The sequence below is a fragment of the Oncorhynchus gorbuscha genome, linkage group LG13, assembly GCF_021184085.1.
Source record: "Oncorhynchus gorbuscha isolate QuinsamMale2020 ecotype Even-year linkage group LG13, OgorEven_v1.0, whole genome shotgun sequence".
In the NCBI taxonomy this organism is placed as follows: domain Eukaryota; kingdom Metazoa; phylum Chordata; class Actinopteri; order Salmoniformes; family Salmonidae; genus Oncorhynchus; species Oncorhynchus gorbuscha.
Genome location: NC_060185.1, coordinates 35,864,977 through 35,884,716, shown reverse-complemented (window position 1 = coordinate 35,884,716; position 19,740 = coordinate 35,864,977). Strand labels below are relative to the sequence as shown.

Genomic DNA, 19,740 nt, shown 5'->3' with positions numbered 1-19,740 from the left:
CTTTGAAGAAGTTACATAAGCCAACAGTACTGAGGTAAGTTGCACAAAATCCAAATTCTCACAGTATAGATGTCGGAGTGATCAGTAGTGTAGACCTAACACAGTTTCTGTTAGTGGCCTTGTTGGTCTGGTTGATAAGAGAATCACTGACACTATTTGTAAATATTGTAAATTATAATCATTAAAGGGGCAGTCTGCAATTTGAACAATAAAAAAGCGACTACCCTACCCCGCCAATGTTTCGGTAAACAGCTGAGGGATGGGGCTGGAGAAATGTAACCAATCTAAAATGCATAGTTATCAGAGCTATGAATGCAAGGACTGACCAACCATGCTATAAAAAGTATAGTTTAAACCATGTTTTGAGGCTAAATTATTCAAGAATCAATGGCTATTACAGTGCCTTCAGAAAGTATTCACACCCCTTGATTTCTTCAAAATGTTGTTGTTACAGCCTGAATTGTTTATCACTGACCAACACCCAATGTCCCATAATGTCAACGTCAAATAATGTTTTTCAACATTTTTACAAATTCATTAAAAATGAAAAGCTGAAATGTCTTGAGTAAACTATTATTCAACCCCTTTGTTATGGCAAACCTTAATACGTTCATGAGTAAAAATGTGCTTAACAAGTTGCATGAACTCATTCTGTGTGCAATAATAGTGTTTAACATGACTTTTGAATGACTACCCCATCTCTGCACCCCACACATACAATTATCTGTAAGGTCCCTCAGTCGAGCAGTGACCTTCAAACACAGATTCAACCACAAAGACCAGGGAGGTTTTCCAATGCCTGACAAAGAAGGAGACTTATTGGTAGATGGGCACAAATAAATCAGACATTGTATATCTCTTTGAGCATGGTGAAGTTATTAATTACACTTTGGATGGTGTATCGATACATCCAGTCACGACAAAGAGTTGCTTACCAAGAAGACAGTGAATGTTCCTGGGTGGCCGAGTTATAATTTTGACTTAAATCTGCTTGGAAAATTTGAATAATGGGCAAATGTCTCACAATCCAGGTGTGGAAAGCTCTTAGAGACGTACCCAGAAAGACTCACAGCTGTAAACGCTGCCAAAGGTGCTTCTACAAAGTAATGACTCAGAGGGCTGAATACTTATGGTGTGGAGATGGCTGTAATACAACTAAATGTGCAATAAATCAAGGGGTAAGATAACTTTCTGAAGGCACTGTGGCCTATATCATGAATTAAAAAGTCCAAAGATTAATGTAGAAATCACAGATTGACCCTTTAAGCAACAGTAAAAGGCCTAATGACTACAATGGACAACATATTGTTATTTGCTTCTGCTGATGTAGTAAGTGATGTGCACTGTTTTATCTTATTGTAGCTCCATAACAACATATTTAGCATAGTTTATGTGTGTAACACCTTGTGGATTGATTATGCTTCTACCTTGATCCACAAGGGGGCGTAGTGGAGACGAGCAACATACTGGCGCTTTGTTGCTGAGCAGACCTCGACAAGACAGTTGGTCTGTAAATATATCCTGAAGGTAATGGGCGGTCCTAGTTTCAGGATGCTCGAAGATGCTGAGGAAAGGATGTCAAAGAGAGGGCTATTTTAATAATACGGAAATAAGATATATATTTTGTGTGGTTTAAAGCATAGCAATAGAGAGTCATGTGAATAGAGATGAAAAAGGAAAACCGTGAGAGGCATTTTGATGAACAGTGCGTCTTTGTCTGGATTAAATCTCAGTAATGCAAGCGAGAGACAGAAGACAACAGAGCTGTTTATATTTCTCCATCCAGCTGGTAAACACCATTTGTGTAATGGGCTTTTAGAGAAAAAAGAAAAAGAAAATCCCGTCTAGCAGCTTTGTGAACGAACGTCCGCAGTGGTGATACATTATTTCATAGTGGATACAGTGGAGGCTTGATCATTGATTTGGAGTCGGGTTATTCTGAGTAGACATAATTTGATCCAAGAAGGCCTCGTGTAAATGATAGGAGAAAACGGAGGACATCCGTGTTTAAATGCAAGCATAGTGTGACTGCTTGGTCATGATGATGCGAGATGAGTATGTCTTTATCCACTTATTTTCAAAGATGACATCAGTGTGATGATGATGCAATTTACTAAAAGCTGTCACTTTTCATTGAAAGTTTAGCATCCAGTCCAGATGATGGGATTGTAATTTCACCTATTGTGGTTTGTTTATGTGTCTAAACAACTCGAATGCAAGACAAACATTGTTTCCCATTCAGTTCTAACCAGGTTAATATGCACCAGTTTATTTCTCCTGAGAAATAGACAATTGATATGTTATTGATCAGGGCCTGCCACAAGCCCTCTGGGCCCTGTCAGAGCTAGTTGGTGGATGCTCTTATCTCTAACCGTTTCCCTCTGGAGACTCTATCGATACCTCTCCATGTTCAGCTCTGAAAGACTCACAGTACCGGAATATGTCAGCCGGATGGGGAACCGGAGGTCGGGCAACTCTAGCTCATCCTCGGAACCGAAAGCCCCACCGGTCTCGCCAGGTGTCTACGGTGCCGACGTTCAGGATGTTTTGGACACCTCGCTCCCAGCCCTGCGCTCCGCTATCAAGACACTGAAATCAGCCAAAGATACCTTGGATCTAGATGAGACCCGCAGAGCCATAGCAGAGACGTTCCAGTTAGTAGAGGAGGCCTGGGTTCTACCCACTGTGGGAAGGCAGGTCGCAGAGGAGATATGCAACAGGATACGACTGGATGGAGGACTGGAGCTGCTCCTGCAACTCCTCATGACACCTGCTGTGGAGATCACCTATGAGTCTGCCAAACTACTGGAGCAGATACTGGTCTCTGAGAACAGGTGTGTATTCACTACATGCCTACATGTACTTTTTCGGTTATACAAAATATTGTCTTGGTCCTAACCGTTAGGGCCAGTTTCCCGGATCCACATACAGTAAGTCTTAGTCTTTATAAACCTAGTTGTATACTCGTCTTCTTGTTTACCCCTTTCACCTCTCTCTCTCTTCCTATCCAGAGATTACGTGGCTCGCATGGGTCTGGGGGTGATCCTGAACCTGACGAGGGAGACAGAGGATGCCCAGCTGGCCCGCAGTGTCTCAGGCATCCTGGAGCACATGTTCAAACACACCGAGGAGACGTCCGCCCAGCTCATCGCCAACGGCGCCCTGGATGCCCTGCTCTTCTGGTGCCGCGGTACCGACCCCACCGTTCTTCGGCACTGTGCCGTTGCGCTCGCCAACTGCGCCATGTACGGCGGCCATCGCTGCCAGCGGCTGATGATTGAGAAGCAGGCAGCTGAGTGGTTGTTTCCATTGGCGTTCTCCAAAGAGGACGAGCTCATCCGCTTCCATGCGTGTTTAGCGGTGGCCGTGCTCGCCAATAACCGGGAGATTGAGAAGGAGGTGGGTCCTGTGTGGCTCAGTTAGTAGAGCACGGAGCTTGTAACGCCAGGGTTGTTGGTGCGATTCCCGCTCGGGACACCCATATGGAAATATGGATGTGCATAACACTGTAAATCACTTTGGATTAAAGTGTCTGTTAAATGTATTATTATAGGTGGTGAAGTCCGGGACGTTGGAGCTGGTGGAGCCCTTTATTGCATCTCTGGACCCTGATGAGTTTGCCAGGAGCCTGCTGGACAGTGCAGACAGCATGCAGGGGAGGACGGCTGCAGACCTACAGCAGCTCCTGCCACTACTGGATGGGGCCAGACTGGAGGGGAAATGTATCGCTGCCTTCTACCTGTGTGTTGAAACCAGCATCAAGTCACGCCAGCGCAACACCAAGGTCAGTATCAGGGAACAAAAGCACAACTGGTTCATCCTTGATGAGCAGTTTATTTACTGAATTCAGATGTGAGTGCTGGGCTGGAACAAAAGCCTGCACGCCCTCCCTGTAGCTTTCCAAGGTACGACATGGTGGTAAGCACTATAGTCCAGCGTTTCCCAAACTCTTTCCTCAGGACCCGAAGGGGGGCACGTTTTAGTTTTGGCCCTAACACTACACAGCTGATTCATATTATCAAAGCTTGATGATTAGTTGATTCATTAATCAGCTGTGTAGTGCTAGGCTAAAAACCAAAATGTGCACCCCTTGGGGTCCCGAGGACTGAGCTTGGGAAACCCTGGTTTAGTGGGTAGTGGATACAGGGATTTCATCCAACAACCTTATGGGGCCCAAAACTACTTCTGGTCCTAACTATGTATCAAATCAAATCAATTGTATTTGTCACATGCTTCATTAACAACAGGGTCTAACAGTGAAATATTTACTTATGGGCCCTTCCCTACAATATAGAGAGAAATATAATAACACAAGGAAGAAATACACAACGAGTAACGATAACTTGGCTATATACACAGGGTACCAGTACAGAGTCCTTGTGCAGGTGTATGAGGTAATTGAGTTAGATATGTACATATAGGTAGGGGTAAATTGACTGGGTAACAGGATAGATAAGAAACAGTAGCAGTAGCATATGTAATCAGTCAAAAGAGCAAAAAGGTTCAATGCAGATAGTCCAGGTAGCTATTTGATTAACTATTTAATAGTCTTGTACGTTGGGGGTAGAAGCTGTTCAGAGTCCTGTTGGTTCCAGACTTGCAGTGCATCGGTACCACTTGCAATGCGGTAGCAGAGAGAACAGTCTATAACTTGGGTGGACATTTTTAGGGCCTTCGTTTGACCCAAGTGATGTACTGAACCGTACGCACTACCCTCTGTAGCACCTTGCGTTCAGATGTCAAGCAGTTATCATACCAAGCGGTGATGCAGCCAGTCAAGATGCTCTCAATAGTGCAGGTGTAGAAACTTTTGAGGATCTGAGGGCCCATGACACATCTTTTCAGCCTCCTAAAAGGGAAGAGGCGTTGTCGTGCCTTCTTCACGACTGTGTTGGTTTGTGTGGACCAATGTTCATTCCTTAGTGATGTGGACACAAGGAACTTGAAGCTCTCAAACCGCTCCACTACAGGACTGATGATGTGGATGGGGGCGTACTCAGCCCTACGTTTCCTGTAGTCCACAATCAGTTCCTTTGTCTTACTGACATTTAGGGAGAAGTTGTTGTCCTGGCACCACACTGTCAGGTCACTGACCTCCTCTCGGTAGGTGGTCTCATCGTTGTCGGTGATCAGGCCTACCACTGACATGTCATCAGAAAACATAATGATGGTGTTGGTATTGTGCACAGACACGCAGTTGTGGGTGAACAGGGAGTACAGGAGAGGACTAAGTACGCACCCTTGAGGGGCCCCCGTGTTGCAGGTCAGTTGTTGCTTACTCTCACCACCTGAGGATGCCCCACCAGGAAGTCCAGGATCCAGTTGCTGAGGGAGGTGTTCAGTCCCAGGGTCCTGAGCTTAGTGATAAGCTTGGAGGGCTCTATGATATTGAATGCTGACCTGTAGTCAATGAATAGCATTCTCACATAGGTGTTCCTCTTGTCCAGGTGGGAATGGGCAGTGTGGAGTGCAATAGAGATACTGTCGTCTGTGGATCTGTTGGGGCGATATGCGAATTGGAGTGGGTCCAGCGTGTCTAGGATGATGGTGTTGATGTGAGCCATGACCAGCCTTTCAAAGCATTTCATGGCTACAGATGTGAGTGCTCTGTGCAATAGACATTTAGACAGGTTACCATGGCGTTCTTGGGTGAAGGTACTACGGTGGTCTGCTTGAAACATGTAGGTATTACAGACTCAGTCAGGGAGAGGTTGAAAATCTCATTGAAGCATATGCTCCGAGTACGCGTTCTTGTATCCGTCTAGTCCCACGGCCTTGTGATTGTTAACATGTTTCAAGGTCTTACATTGGCTACTGACAGCGAGATCACACAGTCGTCCGGAACTGCTGGTGCTCTCATGCATGGTTCAGTGTTAGAAGGCATTTAGCTCGTCTGTAGGCTTGCGTCACTGGGCAGCTCGCTGCTGCATTTTACTTTGTAATCCTTGATAGTTTGCAAGCCCTAACACATCTGACGAGCTTTAGAGCCGGTGTAGTAGGATTTGGTCTTAGTCCTGTATTGATCCTTTGCTTGTTTGATGGCTCGTCGGAGGTTGTAGCAGGATTTATCATAAGCATCTGGATTATTGTCCCGCTCCTTGAAAGCAGTAGCTCTAGCCCGCAGCTCAGTTCAGATGTTGCCTGTTATCCTTGTTATTTGATTGGGGTCACTGTAGGGAAGACGTCGTCGATGCACTTACTAATGAAGCCGGTGACTGATGTGGTAAACTCCTCAATGTTATCGGATGAATTCCAGAGCTTTTCCAGTCTGAGGTAATGACATCGCCCCTTAGCTTAGCATCCGCTTCATCGGACCAATTTCGTATTGAGCGCATTGCTGGTACTTCCTGTTTTGCTTGTAAGCAGGAATCAGGAGGATATAGTTATGGTCAGATTTGCGTAAGGGAGGGTGAGGTAGAGCCTTGAATGTCAAATCAAATCCAATTTTATTTGTCACATACACATGGTTAGCAGATGTTAATGCGAATGTAGCGAAATGCTTGTGCTTCTAGTTCCGACAATGCAGTAATAACCAACAAATAATCTAACCTAACAATTTCACAACAACTACCTTATACACACAAGTGTAAAGGGCTAAAGAATATGTAAATGAAAATATATGAATGAGTGATGGTACAGAACGGCATAGGCAAGATGCAGTAGATTGTATCGAGTACAGTATATACGGTACATATGAGATGAGTAATGTAGGGTATGTAAACATATAAAAGTGGCATTGTTTTAAAGTGGCTAGTGATACACATATTACATCAAGATGGCAAGATGCAGTAGATGGTATAGAGTACAGTATATACATATGAGATGAGTAATGTAGGGTATGTAAACATTATATAAAGTGGCATTGTTTAAAGTGGCTAGTGATACACATATTACATCAAGATGGCAAGATGCAGTAGATGGTATAGAGTACAGTATATACATATGAGATGAGTAATGTAGGGTATGTAAACATTATATAAAGTGGCATTGTTTAAAGTGGCTAGTGATACATTTTTCATCCATTTTTACATTTTTAAATTGGCTGGAGTTGAGTCAGTATGTTGGTAGCAGCCACTCAATGTTAGTGGTGGCTGTTTAACAGCCTGATGACCTTGAGATAGAAGCTGTTTTTCAGTCTCTCATCCCCACTTTGATGCACCTGTACTGACCTCACCTTCTGGATGATAGCTGGGTGAACAGGCAGTGGCTCGGGTGGTTGTTGTCCTTGATGATCTTTATGGCCTTCCTGTGGCATTGGGTGTTGTAGGTGTCCTGGAGGGCAGGTAGTTTGCCCCCGGTGATGCGTTGTGCAGACCTCACTATCCTCTGGAGAGCCTTATGGTTGTGGGCGGAGCAGTTGCCGTACCAGGCTGTGATACAGCCCGACAGGATGCTCTCGATTGTGCATCTGTAAAGGTTTGTGAGTGCTTTTGGTGACATGCCAAATTTCTTCTTCTTCTGCCATCAATACACGGTTTCTGGTTTAATAGTTGCTGTGGGTATGACTTCGCCGATGCACTTGCTAATAAACTCGCTCACCGAATCAGCGTATTCGTCAATGTTGTTGATTGACGCAATGCGGAACATATCCCAGTCCACGTGATTGAAGCAATCTTGAAGCGTGGAATCCGATTGGTCGGACCAGCGTTGAACAGACCTGAGCGCGTGAGCTTCCTGTTTTAGTTTCTGTCTATAGGCTGGGAGCAACAAAATGGGGCCGTGGTTAGCTTTTCCAAAAGGAGGGCGGGGGAGGGCCTTATATGCGTCGCAGAAGTTAGAATAACAATAATCCAGGGTTTTACCAGCCCTGGTTGCACAATCGATATGCTGATAGAATTTAGGGAGTCTTGTTTTCAGATTAGCCTTGTTAAAATCCCCAGCTACAATGAATGCAGCCTCAGGATTTGTGGTTTCCAGTTTACATAGAATCAAATGAAGTTCGTTCAGGGCCATCGATGTGTCTGCTTGGGGGGGAATATATGCGGCTGTGATTATAATCGAAGAGAATTCTCTTGGTAGATAATGCGGTCATCATTTGATTGTGAGGAATTCAGGAAGTCAGGTGAACAGAAGGACTTGAGTTCCTGTATGTTGTTATGATCACACCAAGTCTCGTTAATCATAAGGCATACCCCGCCGCCCTTCTTCTTACCAGAAAGATGTTTGTTTCTGTCGGTGCGATGTGTGAAGAAACCAGCTGGCTGTACCGACTCCGATAGCGTGTCTCGAGTGAGCCATGTTTCCGTTAAGCAAAGAACGTTACAGTCTCTTATGTCTCTCTGGAATGCTACCCTTGCTTGGATTTCGTCTACCTTGTTGTCAAGAGACTGGACATCGGCGAGTAGTATGCTCGGGAGCGGTGCACGATGTGTTTACGGCGTCGTTGTTTTGGTTCCCCGGCTGGGATCCGATCCATTGTCCTGGGTGGTGGGCAAAACAGAAGATCCGCTTTGGGAAAGTCATATTCCTGGTCGTAATGATGGTTAGTTGATGTTGTTCTTATATCCAATAGTTCCTCCCAACTGTATGTAATAATACCTAAGATTACCTGGGGTACCAATGTAAAAAAACAATATATTGCATAGTTTCCTAGGAACACGAGGCGGCCATCTCTGTCGGCGTCGGAAATGAGATATGTTTCTGTGTATGGTGTTTCTGTGTATGGTGTTTCTGTGTATGGTGTTTCTGTGTATGGTGCAAATGTGTATGGTGTAAATGTGTATGGTGTAAATGTGTATAGAGTAAATGTGTATGGAGTAAATGTGTATGGTGTAAATGTGTATGGCGTAAATGTGTATGGTGTAAATGTGTATGGTGTAAATGTGTATGGTGTAAATGTGTATGGTGTAAATGTGTATGGAGTAAATGTGTATGGTGTAAATGTGTATGGTGTAAATGTGTATGGAGTAAATGTGTATGGAGTAAATGTGTATGGAGTAAATGTGTATGGTGTAAATGTGTATGGTGTAAATGTGTATGGAGTAAATGTGTATGGTGTTTCTGTGTATGGTGTAAATGTGTATGGTGTAAATGTGTATGGTGTAAATGTGTATGGTGTAAATGTGTATGGTGTAAATGTGTATGGTGTAAATGTGTATGGAGTAAATGTGTATGGTGTAAATGTGTATGGTGTAAATGTGTATGGTGTAAATGTGTATGGAGTAAATGTGTATGGTGTAAATGTGTATGGTGTAAATGTGTATGGTGTAAATGTGTATGGTGTAAATGTGTATGGTGTAAATGTGTATGGAGTAAATGTGTATGGTGTTTCTGTGTATGGTGTTTCTGTGTATGGTGTAAATGTGTATGGTGTAAATGTGTATGGAGTAAATGTGTATGGTGTTTATGTGTATGGTGTTTCTGTGTATGGTGTAAATGTGTATGGTGTAAATGTGTATGGTGTAAATGTGTATGGAGTAAATGTGTATGGTGTTTCTGTGTATGGTGTAAATGTGTATGGTGTAAATGTGTATGGTGTAAATGTGTATGGTGTTTCTGTGTAAATGTGTATGGTGTAAATGTGTATGGTGTAAATGTGTATGGAGTAAATGTGTATGGTGTAAATGTGTATGGTGTAAATGTGTATGGTGTAAATGTGTATGGAGTAAATGTGTATGGTGTAAATGTGTATGGTGTAAATGTGTATGGAGTAAATGTGTATGGTGTTTCTGTGTATGGAGTAAATGTGATAAAGAGTTTTGTTGCCTGTAGTTGCACATGTGACATGGTGGTAAAACATTTGGTAAAAAATAGTTAAGTTAAGTTTCCCTGCATTAAAATCACCTGTCCTACAATATCAATAGACATACAATTGAATGTGTGAGCGTTCTTCCTCCCAGATCTTCCAGGAGATAGGTGCAGTGCAGAGCCTGAAAAGGATCGTCATGTACTCCAGCAACGGGACGGCCTGTGCCCTGGCCAAGCAGGCACTAAGGATGATGGGGGAGGAGGTGCCACGACGTATCCTGTCCTCTGTGCCCAACTGGAAGGGCGGTGAGGTGCAGAGATGGCTCCAAGTGATTGGATTCAGCGCTTATACTGAGCGCTTCCAGGTGTGTGTTTCTGTGTCTCAGTGTGTGTGTGTGTGTGTGTGTGTGTGTGTGTGTGTGTGTGTGTGTGTGTGTGTGTGTGTGTGTGTGTGTGTGTGTGTGTGTGTGTGTGTGTGTGTGTGTGTGTGTGTGTGTGTGTGTGTGTGTGTGTGTGTGTGTGTGTGTGTGTGTGTGTGTAAGAGAGATAGCGATAGCAAAAGAGGTTTGAACAATAACGAATGAGAATGCTCTTCTATAGTCCTTGTAGAGATGTTGAAAAAATAAGGTGAATGTTTGGTTTCATATGGATTAAATATGAATACCTACAAGTTTCTGTCAAAATAATGGAAACACTTGAGTAAATTGAGTTAATTAAGCAATTAACAAATCATCATGCTTAGGGTCATGTATAAAAATGCTGGGCAGGCCATTATTTTGGCCATTATTTTGTCTACCATGTCTATGCCCCCATAACATGACAATGGCCCCATCTACAGGGCACGAGTGGTCACTGAATGGTTCGATGAGCATGAAAACGATGTAAACCATATGCCATGGCCGTCTCAGTCACCAGATCTCAACCCAATTTAACATTTTTGGGAGATTCTGCTGCAGCGGAGACAGCGTTTTCCACCACAATCAACAAAACACCAAATGATGGAATTTCTCATGGAAAAATGGTGTCGCATCCCTCCTATAGAGTTCCAGACACTAGTAGAATCTATGCCAAGGCGTATTGAAGCTGTTCTGGTTTGTGGTGACCCAACGCCTTCTTAAGACACTTTATGTTGGTGTTCCTTTTATTTAGTCAGTTACCTGTATTTCTCCTTTGCCTCTTGCGCACTATATTCACTCAGTCTTTCTCTCTCCTCTCTGTGCCCGTCCTTCAGGAGCTGCAAGTGGATGGCGACCTACTGCTGAACATCACAGACCAGGATCTGAGCACTGACCTGGGTATGACTGCAGGACTCACTCGCATGAGGTTAGTTCAGTCATCTGTCAGGTTTATGTCAAGCTTATAAAACATCTGCTACACCAGTCAACTTCAGTTAAATTGAACATTGAAATAAAATCCCTGACTTACCCTGCCCACTCAATTTTGTGTTGTCTTCTAGGTTCCTCCGTGACCTGCGCGTGCTGAAGACCTACGCCAACTACTCGACCTGTGACCCCAACAACATGGCTGACTGGCTGGGTGAGGTGGACCCGCGCTTCCGCCAGTACACCTACGGCCTGGTACAGTCTGGAGTGGACCGCAAGAACGTCCTCCACCTTACCGACCAGCAGCTCCAGTCAGACTGTTACGTAGGTGGGTTGTGAACCAAAAGACACATTTACGTTCCCTGCGAGACAATTAAGCAATAAGGCCCGGGGGGGGGGTGTGGTATATTGCCTATATACCACAGCTAAGTGCTGTTCTTAGGCACGACGCAAAGCAGAGCAGTAAAAATAAATGTTTTGTCATACCCGTAGAATACCACGGCTGTCAGCCAATCAGCATTCAGGGCTCGAACCACCCAGTTTATAATGGAGAATAAAGTATTCATTTTCTCCTTCTAGAGAACGGCATCCACCGCGCCAAGATCCTGGCAGCCACCCGTAGGCCGATAAAGCCGTGTCTGACCGATGCCCAACCCCCTGGACCGGATGTGTTTATTAGCTACCGCAGGACCACCGGTTCCCAGCTCGCCAGGTATGGAGAGAGGGAGATGGAGAGGGAGATGGAGAGGGAGAGCGGGAAAGCTAGGGAGAGGGAAAGAGAGGGAAAGCTAGGGAGAGGGAAAGAGAGGGAATGAGAGGGAAAGCTAGGGAGAAGGAAAGAGAGGGAAAGCTAGGGAGAGGGAAAGAGAGGGAAAGCTAGGGAGAGGAAAGAGAGGGAAAGAGAGGGAAAGCTAGGGAGAGGGAAAGAGAGGGAAAGAGAGGGAAAGCTAGGGAGAAGGAAAGAGAGGGAAAGAGAGGGAAAGCTAGGGAGAGGGAAAGAGAGGGAAAGAGAGGGAAAGAGAGGGAAAGCTAGGGAGAAGGAAAGAGAGGGAAAGCTAGGGAGAGGGAAAGAGAGGGAAAGCTAGGGAGAGGAAAGAGAGGGAAAGAGAGGGAAAGAGAGGGAAAGCTAGGGAGAAGGAAAGAGAGGGAAAGAGAGGGAAAGAGAGGGAAAGCTAGGGAGAAGGAAAGAGAGGGAAAGCTAGGGAGAGGGAAAGAGAGGGAAAGGGGAGAAGGAAAGAGGGGAAAGCTAGGGAGAAGGAAAGAGGGAGGGAAAGGAAAGCTAGGGAGAGGGGAAAGAGAGGGAAAGCTAGGGAGAGGGAAAGAGAGGGAAAGCTTGGGAGAGGGAAAGAGAGGGAAAGAGAGGGAAAGCTAGGGAGAGGGAAAGAGAGGGAAAGAGAGGGAAAGCTTTGGAGAAGGAAAACAGAGGGAAAGAGAGGAAAGAGAGGGAAAGCTTATTTGGAGTCTAAGATCTGCAGATCATCAATCGGGAGAGGGAAAGAGAGGGAAAGCTAGGGAGAAGGAAAGAGAGGGAAAGCTAGGGAGAAGGAAAGAGAGGGAAAGCTAGGGAGAGGGAAAGAGAGGGAAAGCTAGGGAGAGGGAAAGAGAGGGAAAGCTTGGGAGAGGGAAAGAGAGGGAAAGCTAGGGAGAGGGAAAGAGAGGGAAAGCTCCCTCCCTCTCTCCACTCTAGGGAGAGGGAAAGAGAGGGAGAAGGAAAGAGAGGGAAAGAGAGGGAAAGCTCAGGGAAAGAGAGGGAAAGCTAGGGAGAGGGAAAGAGAGGGAAAGCTAGGGAGAGGGAAAGAGAGGGAAAGCTAGGGAGAGGGAAAGAGAGGGAAAGCTTGGGAGCTTTGGAAGACAAACACCTTAATCAGGTTCCTCAGGATTATTTGGAGTCTAAGATCTGCAGATCATCAATCCTTACTTTCTCCCCACCTTTTTCTCTGTCTCCCTCTCTCCACTCCCTCTCTCCACTCCCTCTCTCTCCCCTCCCTCTCTCCACTCCCTCTCTCTCCCCCCCTCCTCTCCACTCCCTCTCTCTCCCCTCCCTCTCTCCACTCCCTCTCTCTCTCCCTCTCTCTCCTCTTCCTCTCTCCACTCCCTCTCTCTCCACTCCCTCTCATTCCCCTCCCTCTCTCCACTCCCTCCCTCTCTCCCACCCTCCCTCTCTCCACTCCCTCCCTCTCTCTCCCTCCCTCTCTTTCCCCTCCCTCTCTTTCCCCTCCTCTCTCTCCACTCCCTCTCTCCCCTCCCTCTCTCTCTCCCTCTCTCCCCCCTCCCTCTCTCCACTCCCTCTCTCCCCCTCCCTCTCTCTCCACTCCCTCTCTCCCTCTCCCCCTCTCTCCCTCCCTCCCTCTCCACTCCCTCTCTCCCCTCCCTCTCTCCACCCCTCTCTCTCCCCTCCCTCTCTCCCCTCCCTCTCTCCCTCCCCCTCCCTCTCCACTCCCTCCCTCTCTCCCTCCCTCTCTCCCCCTCCCTCTCTCCACCCTCCCTCTCTCCACCCTCCCTCTCTCTCCACTCCCTCTCTCTCCCCTCCCTCTCTCTCCACTCCCTCTCTCTCCCCTCCCTCTCTCTCCCCTCCCTCTCTCCACTCTCTCTATCTCCACTCCCTCTCTCTCCCCTCCCTCCACTCCCTCTCTCTCCCCTCCCTCTCTCCACTCCCTCTCGCTCCCCTCCCTCTCTCCCCTCCCTCTCGCTCCCCTCCCTCTCTCCCCTCCCTCTCTCTCCCCTCCCTCTCTCTCCCCCCAGTCTGTTGAAGGTCCACCTGCAGGTCAGAGGTTTCAGTGTGTTCATTGACGTGGAGAAGCTGGAAGCAGGGAAGTTTGCTGACAAGCTGATCCAGAGCGTCCAGCGGGCACGGAACTTCATCCTGGTGCTGTCTGCCAACGCCCTCGACAAGTGCATGGGCGACACTGGCATGAAGGACTGGGTACACAAGGTCAGACATAGACAGATCTATACATAGTGCTGCATACAGAACAATATAGATCCAATAGTATACAGCTGCAGCTACCTGTCTAGTTGTTCAAATCAAGTTGTATTTGTCACATACTTCGTAAACAACAGGTGGAGACAAACAGTGAAATGTTTACTTACGGACCTTTTCCAACAATGCAGAGAAAAAAATAGAAGAAGAGAATAACACACAGAATAAAAACACAATGAGTAAAGATAACTTGGCTATATACACGGGGTACCAGTACCGAGTCCTTGTGCAGGGGTACGAGGTAATTGAGTTAGATATGTACATATAGGTAGGGCTAAAGGGACTAGGCAGCAGGATAGATAATAAACAGTAGCAGCAGTGTATGTGACGAGGGCTCACGTGTTGAGGGTTAGCGTGGCGGATGTGTTGTTGCCTACCCTCACCGCATGGGGGGCGGCCCGTCAGGAAGTCCAGGATTGAGAACAGAGGGAGCAGTTCAGTCCCAGGGAACTTAGTTTAGTGATGAGCGGATGTGTTGAGCGCTGAGTTGTAGTCGATGAACAGCATTCCCACATCAGAGGGAGCAGTTCAGTCCCTGGGAACTTAGGGATGAGCTTCGAGGGCCCTATAGTGTTGAGCGCTGAAGTCCAGGATTGAGAACAGAGGGAGCAGTTCAGTCCCAGGGAACTTAGTTTAGTGATGAGCTTCGAGGGCCCTATAGTGTTGAGCGCTGAGTTGTAGTCGATGAACAGCATTCTCACATGCAGTTGAAGTCGGAAGTTTACATACTTTTAGGTTGGAGTCATTAAATGTATTTTTAACAAACTATAGTTTTGGCGAGTCGGTTCGAACATCTACTTTGTGCATGACACAATAAATTTTTCCAACAATTGTTTACAGACAGATTATTTCACTTATAATTCACTGTATCACAATTCCAGTGGGTCAGAAGTTTACATACACAAAGTTGATTGTGCCTTTAAACAGCTTGGAAAATTCCAGAAAATGATGTCATGGCTTTAGAAGCTTCTGATAGGCGAATTGACATAATTTGAGTCAATTGGAGCTGTACCTGTGGATGTATTTCAAGACCTCAGAACAAAATGGTAGACCTCCACAAGACTGGTTCATCCTTGGGAGAAATTTCCAAGTGACTGAAGGTATCCGGCTCATCTGTACAAACAATAGTACGTAAGTATAAACACCATGGGACCACGCAGCCGTCATACCGATCAGGAAGGAGACGCGTCTCCTAGAGATGAACGTACTTTGGTGTGAAAAGTGATATTTCTGACATTTCACATTCTTAAAATAAAGTGGTGATCCTAACTGACCTAAAACAGGGAATTGTACTTGGATTAAATGTCAGGAATGGTGAAAAACTGGGTTTAAAAGTATTTGGCTAAGGTGTATGTAAACTTCCGACTACAACTGTAGATCCTATAGTATCTAGATGGAATTACAATTATTTTCTATGTGTATAATCCGGTCACCCTGGCCTTTACATGTCTAGATGTTCCATCTCTATGTTGGTGATATACAATATTAGACTTATTTTTCCCATATACCCCTGCCCCTTGCATGTGTAGACATTCCATGTCTGCGGGGGCATTCTGTGTCTGTCCGTGATTTAACGCACCTCTCTTAAATCCTGCAGGAGATTGTCACAGCTCTGGCTGGAAAGAAGAACATTGTCCCTGTAACTGATAACTTCCTGTGGCCTGACCCAAACACTCTTCCCGAGGACATGAAAACTATCCTAAACTTCAATGGCATCAAGTGAGTCACAGAGAGAGATACAGTACCTCAGAATCTGTTTGAGAATGATTGGCAGTTTGGACATTTATCTGAAGTGTACTTATTAGGAATCAAATCTCTTTCATTTTTGTTCTCCTTCTTTCTCTATCACTTTCTCTTTCCATCTCTCTTCACCTCTCTTTCTCCTTCTCTTTCTCCTTCCCTCTCTCTTCCTCTGACTCCCTCTTCCTCTCCCTCCCTTCCTCTCTCTCTCTGGATACAGGTGGTCCCATGAGTACCAGGAGGCCACCATTGAGAAGATCCTACGTTTCCTCATGGGCAACCCCAGCCAAGACCTGACCGACAGCCCCAAGACAGACTGCCCCAAGGGGCCTCAGGGACCACAGAAGAAATAGAGGCCTCTGATTGGAGGTCCTCTGGTCTGTGATGATGTAAAATGGTGACCAATAGTGATCAGTAATCAATAATACCAAACAGAGCGTGCTCTGAGCTCTGGTTGGTCAGCTCTAACCCTGTGCATGTGAAGACATGTTTAATAGGCTGTATTTAGATCATATGCTAATGAGATGGCTTTGCTACTAGCCGTTGATCCAGATGTAAAGTTATTATAGTCCATAGCGTTATTATAGTCCATAGCGTAAATACTAAATGTCATTTGGGGTTTCAGCACTTCTAAATACCATGTACTACTCCCTTAAACTGCAGGGCCACAGTCATAAGCTGTTATTGGCGTGGTCGGGGATATTTTGTGTCTCTCAGGAAATAACCAGTGTGATATATCAGCTATCGCTGGCACCGAGCATAACACATAATAACAATCTGGAGTATCTCTGTTGCCTCTAAATAACACTACACTCTCATTGTTTTAAATAGGCCCATACTTTCTAAGACAAAACAATATCCTGGTTTTTAATAATGATCCAGTGTAAACTATATAGCGTATGGGAAATACTATATCTCTTTTTTTCTCATGGTGCTTATAAATGAAACCCTGTATGCTCATTGGTGGTCAACTGCAGCACGTATTTGATATGTCTCTTTATGATAGTGTAACCTAGGTGATGGCAAACAGCCTAATCCAACAGAGATGATGTACGATCTCTATATCTCTATATCTCTAGATCTCTAGATCTCTAGATCTCTATATCTCTATATCTCTAGATCTCTAGATCTCTATATCTCTATATGTAACGGTGATTTGGAATCCTGCTCTCGTGATGAGGTAGCCCTGCCTGTGACTTAAAGCCAGTGTCGCCCTCTGCCCAAGGGGGAATTAGTCTAATGGTTAAGTTGTTAGTTTCCGGACCAGGAGAGAGGGGTTCAGATCCCACCAGCTACATATACTCATTACAAACTTGTCCTCATGTGCTTAGCAACAACCAGAGGTTCACAAAGAACTATCTCTCGCAACCAAGCTTAAGGCAATGAAAAGTACCATTATCAATGCATCTTGCTTATGTGAAAAAGGATAGACGCTCTCACTCTCTGTTCACAGAGATACAATTAGTTTACAAAACCAGTATCTACACTACCCCTTAAGGCTGAAGCTACTCCACGAAAACAGTTACATCATCTTCCTGTCAGAAAGTCTTGTAGTATACAGTCACAACATGCTGTTACTTTGTTCGGCTAAACCGCTGTATCTACAATACTGATTTGTGGTTTGGTTCCTTCATAACGCTAAGAGATTCTGTCATTGATTTGGCTGCTTGACAGTTAGCCTTAGTTCACTTGCTTGTATCTATTGGATAAAAGCAGTTCAGTAGATAAATGTTACCAGATTGAGGGTAGAGCTAAATACTGTATACTTGGCTCACATCGAGGATCCTTCTTAGACATGTACCAGCATGCACCTACAGTCTTACAATACTATTATCTGTGACAAGATAAAGATTCTAGAAACATCCAACCAAAACAATCATGCAGCATCTGATTATCAGTTTAAATATTACGTAAGTGTTGCAAAATGACAGCAGAAGTCATAAAATCACCAGGTAATCGTATCTCTTATTAACTGAAGTGGAATGGTTAAACATTATTTTAAACATGGAATTCTTAGGTTCAGTGACATGTTTGTTTTGTAGATTCATATCTGTTAATGATGTAGATACTGTATGTGCCCACACCTTCTGCTAAATGGTGTGTAGGAAGGCAAACACAAGATGTCACCTCAGTCTAAAGCTCCAGTATTTGCTCTCAGCACTACTAGCTATATCTTGTCACTGTTTTGATGGCTCTTCTGGGCTTTTTCCCCTGTTGCCTTAATATATGTGTTGCTCTCAATACAGGTATGTTGATTAAATACTGTATACATGGACAGGACTTAGGCAGTGTTGTCATTTAACAATACAGTGGCGCAATAAAAACTACTAACCTGAGGATACAGTGCGTCTGTGATTCTTTTCACTGTACTTGAAATAGATTTTTATGAAGCGTTGTAATGCCTTATTATAATTAACATATTCTTAGCAGCTAATAGATGCAATCATTTTATGAAAGTGCAGACTAAATCAGTAAGGCATGAGGCAGAAGGCCCATAGTTGTGAAACGCTCATGATAAAACACAAACTTGTGCATCTTGCTTTATTGTAGAGTTTCATATGTTCCGTGTCTGAATCTACAAGGTGTTATGAATGTTTTATAATGCAATAACATTTCATAAGTAGCCACTTAAATTTAAGTGTTACCAAGTATATCATCTGCGTGATTTAATCATCCATTCGTTCCCCTTTTAAAGATGATAAATATCATTCACTGTATCTAAAAAGCAGTTATACTGTACGGTGCAAACTAAATCAATTCACAATATCTTCTCACATAAACTCAGAGAAAAAAAGAAACATCCTCTCACTGTCAACTGCGTTTATTTTCAGCAAACTTAACATGTGTAAATATTTGTATGAACATAACAAGATTCAACAACTGAGGCATAAACTGAACAAGACATGTGACTAACAGAAATTGAATAATGTTTCCCTGAACAAATGGGGGCGGGGGTCAAAATCACAAGTAACAGTCAGTATCTGGTGTGGCCACCAGCTGCATTAAGTACTGCAGTGCATCTCCTCCTCATGGACTGCACCAGATTTGCCAGTTCTTGCTGTGAGATGTTACCCCACTCTTCCACCAAGACACCTGCAAGTTCCAGGACATTTCTGGGGGGAATGGCCCTAGCCCTCACCCTCTGATCCAACAGGTCCCAGACGTGCTCAGTGGGATTGAAATCTGGGCTCTTCGCTGGCCATGGCAGAACACTGACATTCCTGTCTTGCAGGAAATCATGAAAAAACAAGCAGTATGGCTGAGCCTGCAGGAAGGGGAGGAGGATGTCTTCCCTGTAACGCACAGCGTTGAGATTGCCTGCAATGACAACAAGCTCAGTCCGATGATGCCGTGACACACCGCCCCAGACCATGACGGACCCTCCACCTCCAAATCAATCCTGCTCCAGAGTACAGGCCTCGGTGTAACGCTCATTCCTTCGACGATAAACGTGAATCCGACCATCACCCCTGGTGAGACAAAACCCCGACTCGTCAGTGAAGAGCACTTTTTGCCAGTCCTGTCTGGTTCAGCGACGGTGGGTTTGTGCCCATAGGCAATGTTGTTGCCGGGGATGTCTGGTGAGGACGTGCTATACAACAGGCCTACAAGTCCTCAGTCCAGCCTCTCTCAGCCTATTGCGGACAGTCTGAGCACTGATGGAGGGATTGTGCGTTCCTGGTGTAACTCGGGCAGTTGTTGTTGCCATCCTGTACCTGTCCCGCAGGTGTGATGTTCGGATGTACTGATCCTGTGCAGGTGTTGTTACACGTGGTCTGCCACTGTGAGGACGATCAGCTGTCCGTCCTGTCTCCCTGTAGTGCTGTCTTAGGCGTCACACAGTACGGATATGTGACAATACAGAGGCGGATGCAAGATGCAAGCAACGATGGTTTAATGAATACAATTTATAGCAGCAACAGGACAGACAGACTGTACTCAGACGGAATCCGACCCAGGGACTAGAGCGCATCTTCCGGTGATAGCGTGCTGAGAAATCCAGGGGAGTGT

The 19,740-nt window shown here is 45.1% G+C and overlaps 1 protein-coding gene across 1 annotated transcript; it reads left to right on the top strand.

Moving 5' to 3' along the window:
• The first annotated feature begins 1,535 nt into the window (after nt 1–1,535).
• LOC123993942 (NAD(+) hydrolase SARM1) lies at nt 1,536–18,066 on the top strand. The gene is made up of 10 exons (XM_046296422.1): nt 1,536–2,834; nt 3,012–3,399; nt 3,554–3,784; nt 9,840–10,052; nt 10,919–11,010; nt 11,144–11,337; nt 11,589–11,721; nt 13,752–13,941; nt 15,587–15,708; nt 15,950–18,066. The coding sequence occupies exons 1-10, from the start codon at nt 2,356–2,358 to the stop codon at nt 16,080–16,082; spliced, it is 2,175 nt and encodes a 724-aa protein (XP_046152378.1). The 5' UTR covers nt 1,536–2,355; the 3' UTR covers nt 16,083–18,066.
• Nucleotides 18,067–19,740: the final 1,674 nt, after the last annotated feature.

Coding starts and splice junctions, on each gene's coding strand:
- LOC123993942 (XM_046296422.1), top strand. CDS start 2,356: ATGCTCTTATCTCTAACCGTTTCCCTCTGGAGACTCTATCGATACCTC. Junction 11,722..13,751: donor ACCGGTTCCCAGCTCGCCAG/GTATGGAGAGAG, acceptor CTCTCCCCCCAG/TCTGTTGAAGGTCCACCTGC. Junction 15,709..15,949: donor CTAAACTTCAATGGCATCAA/GTGAGTCACAGA, acceptor CTCTGGATACAG/GTGGTCCCATGAGTACCAGG.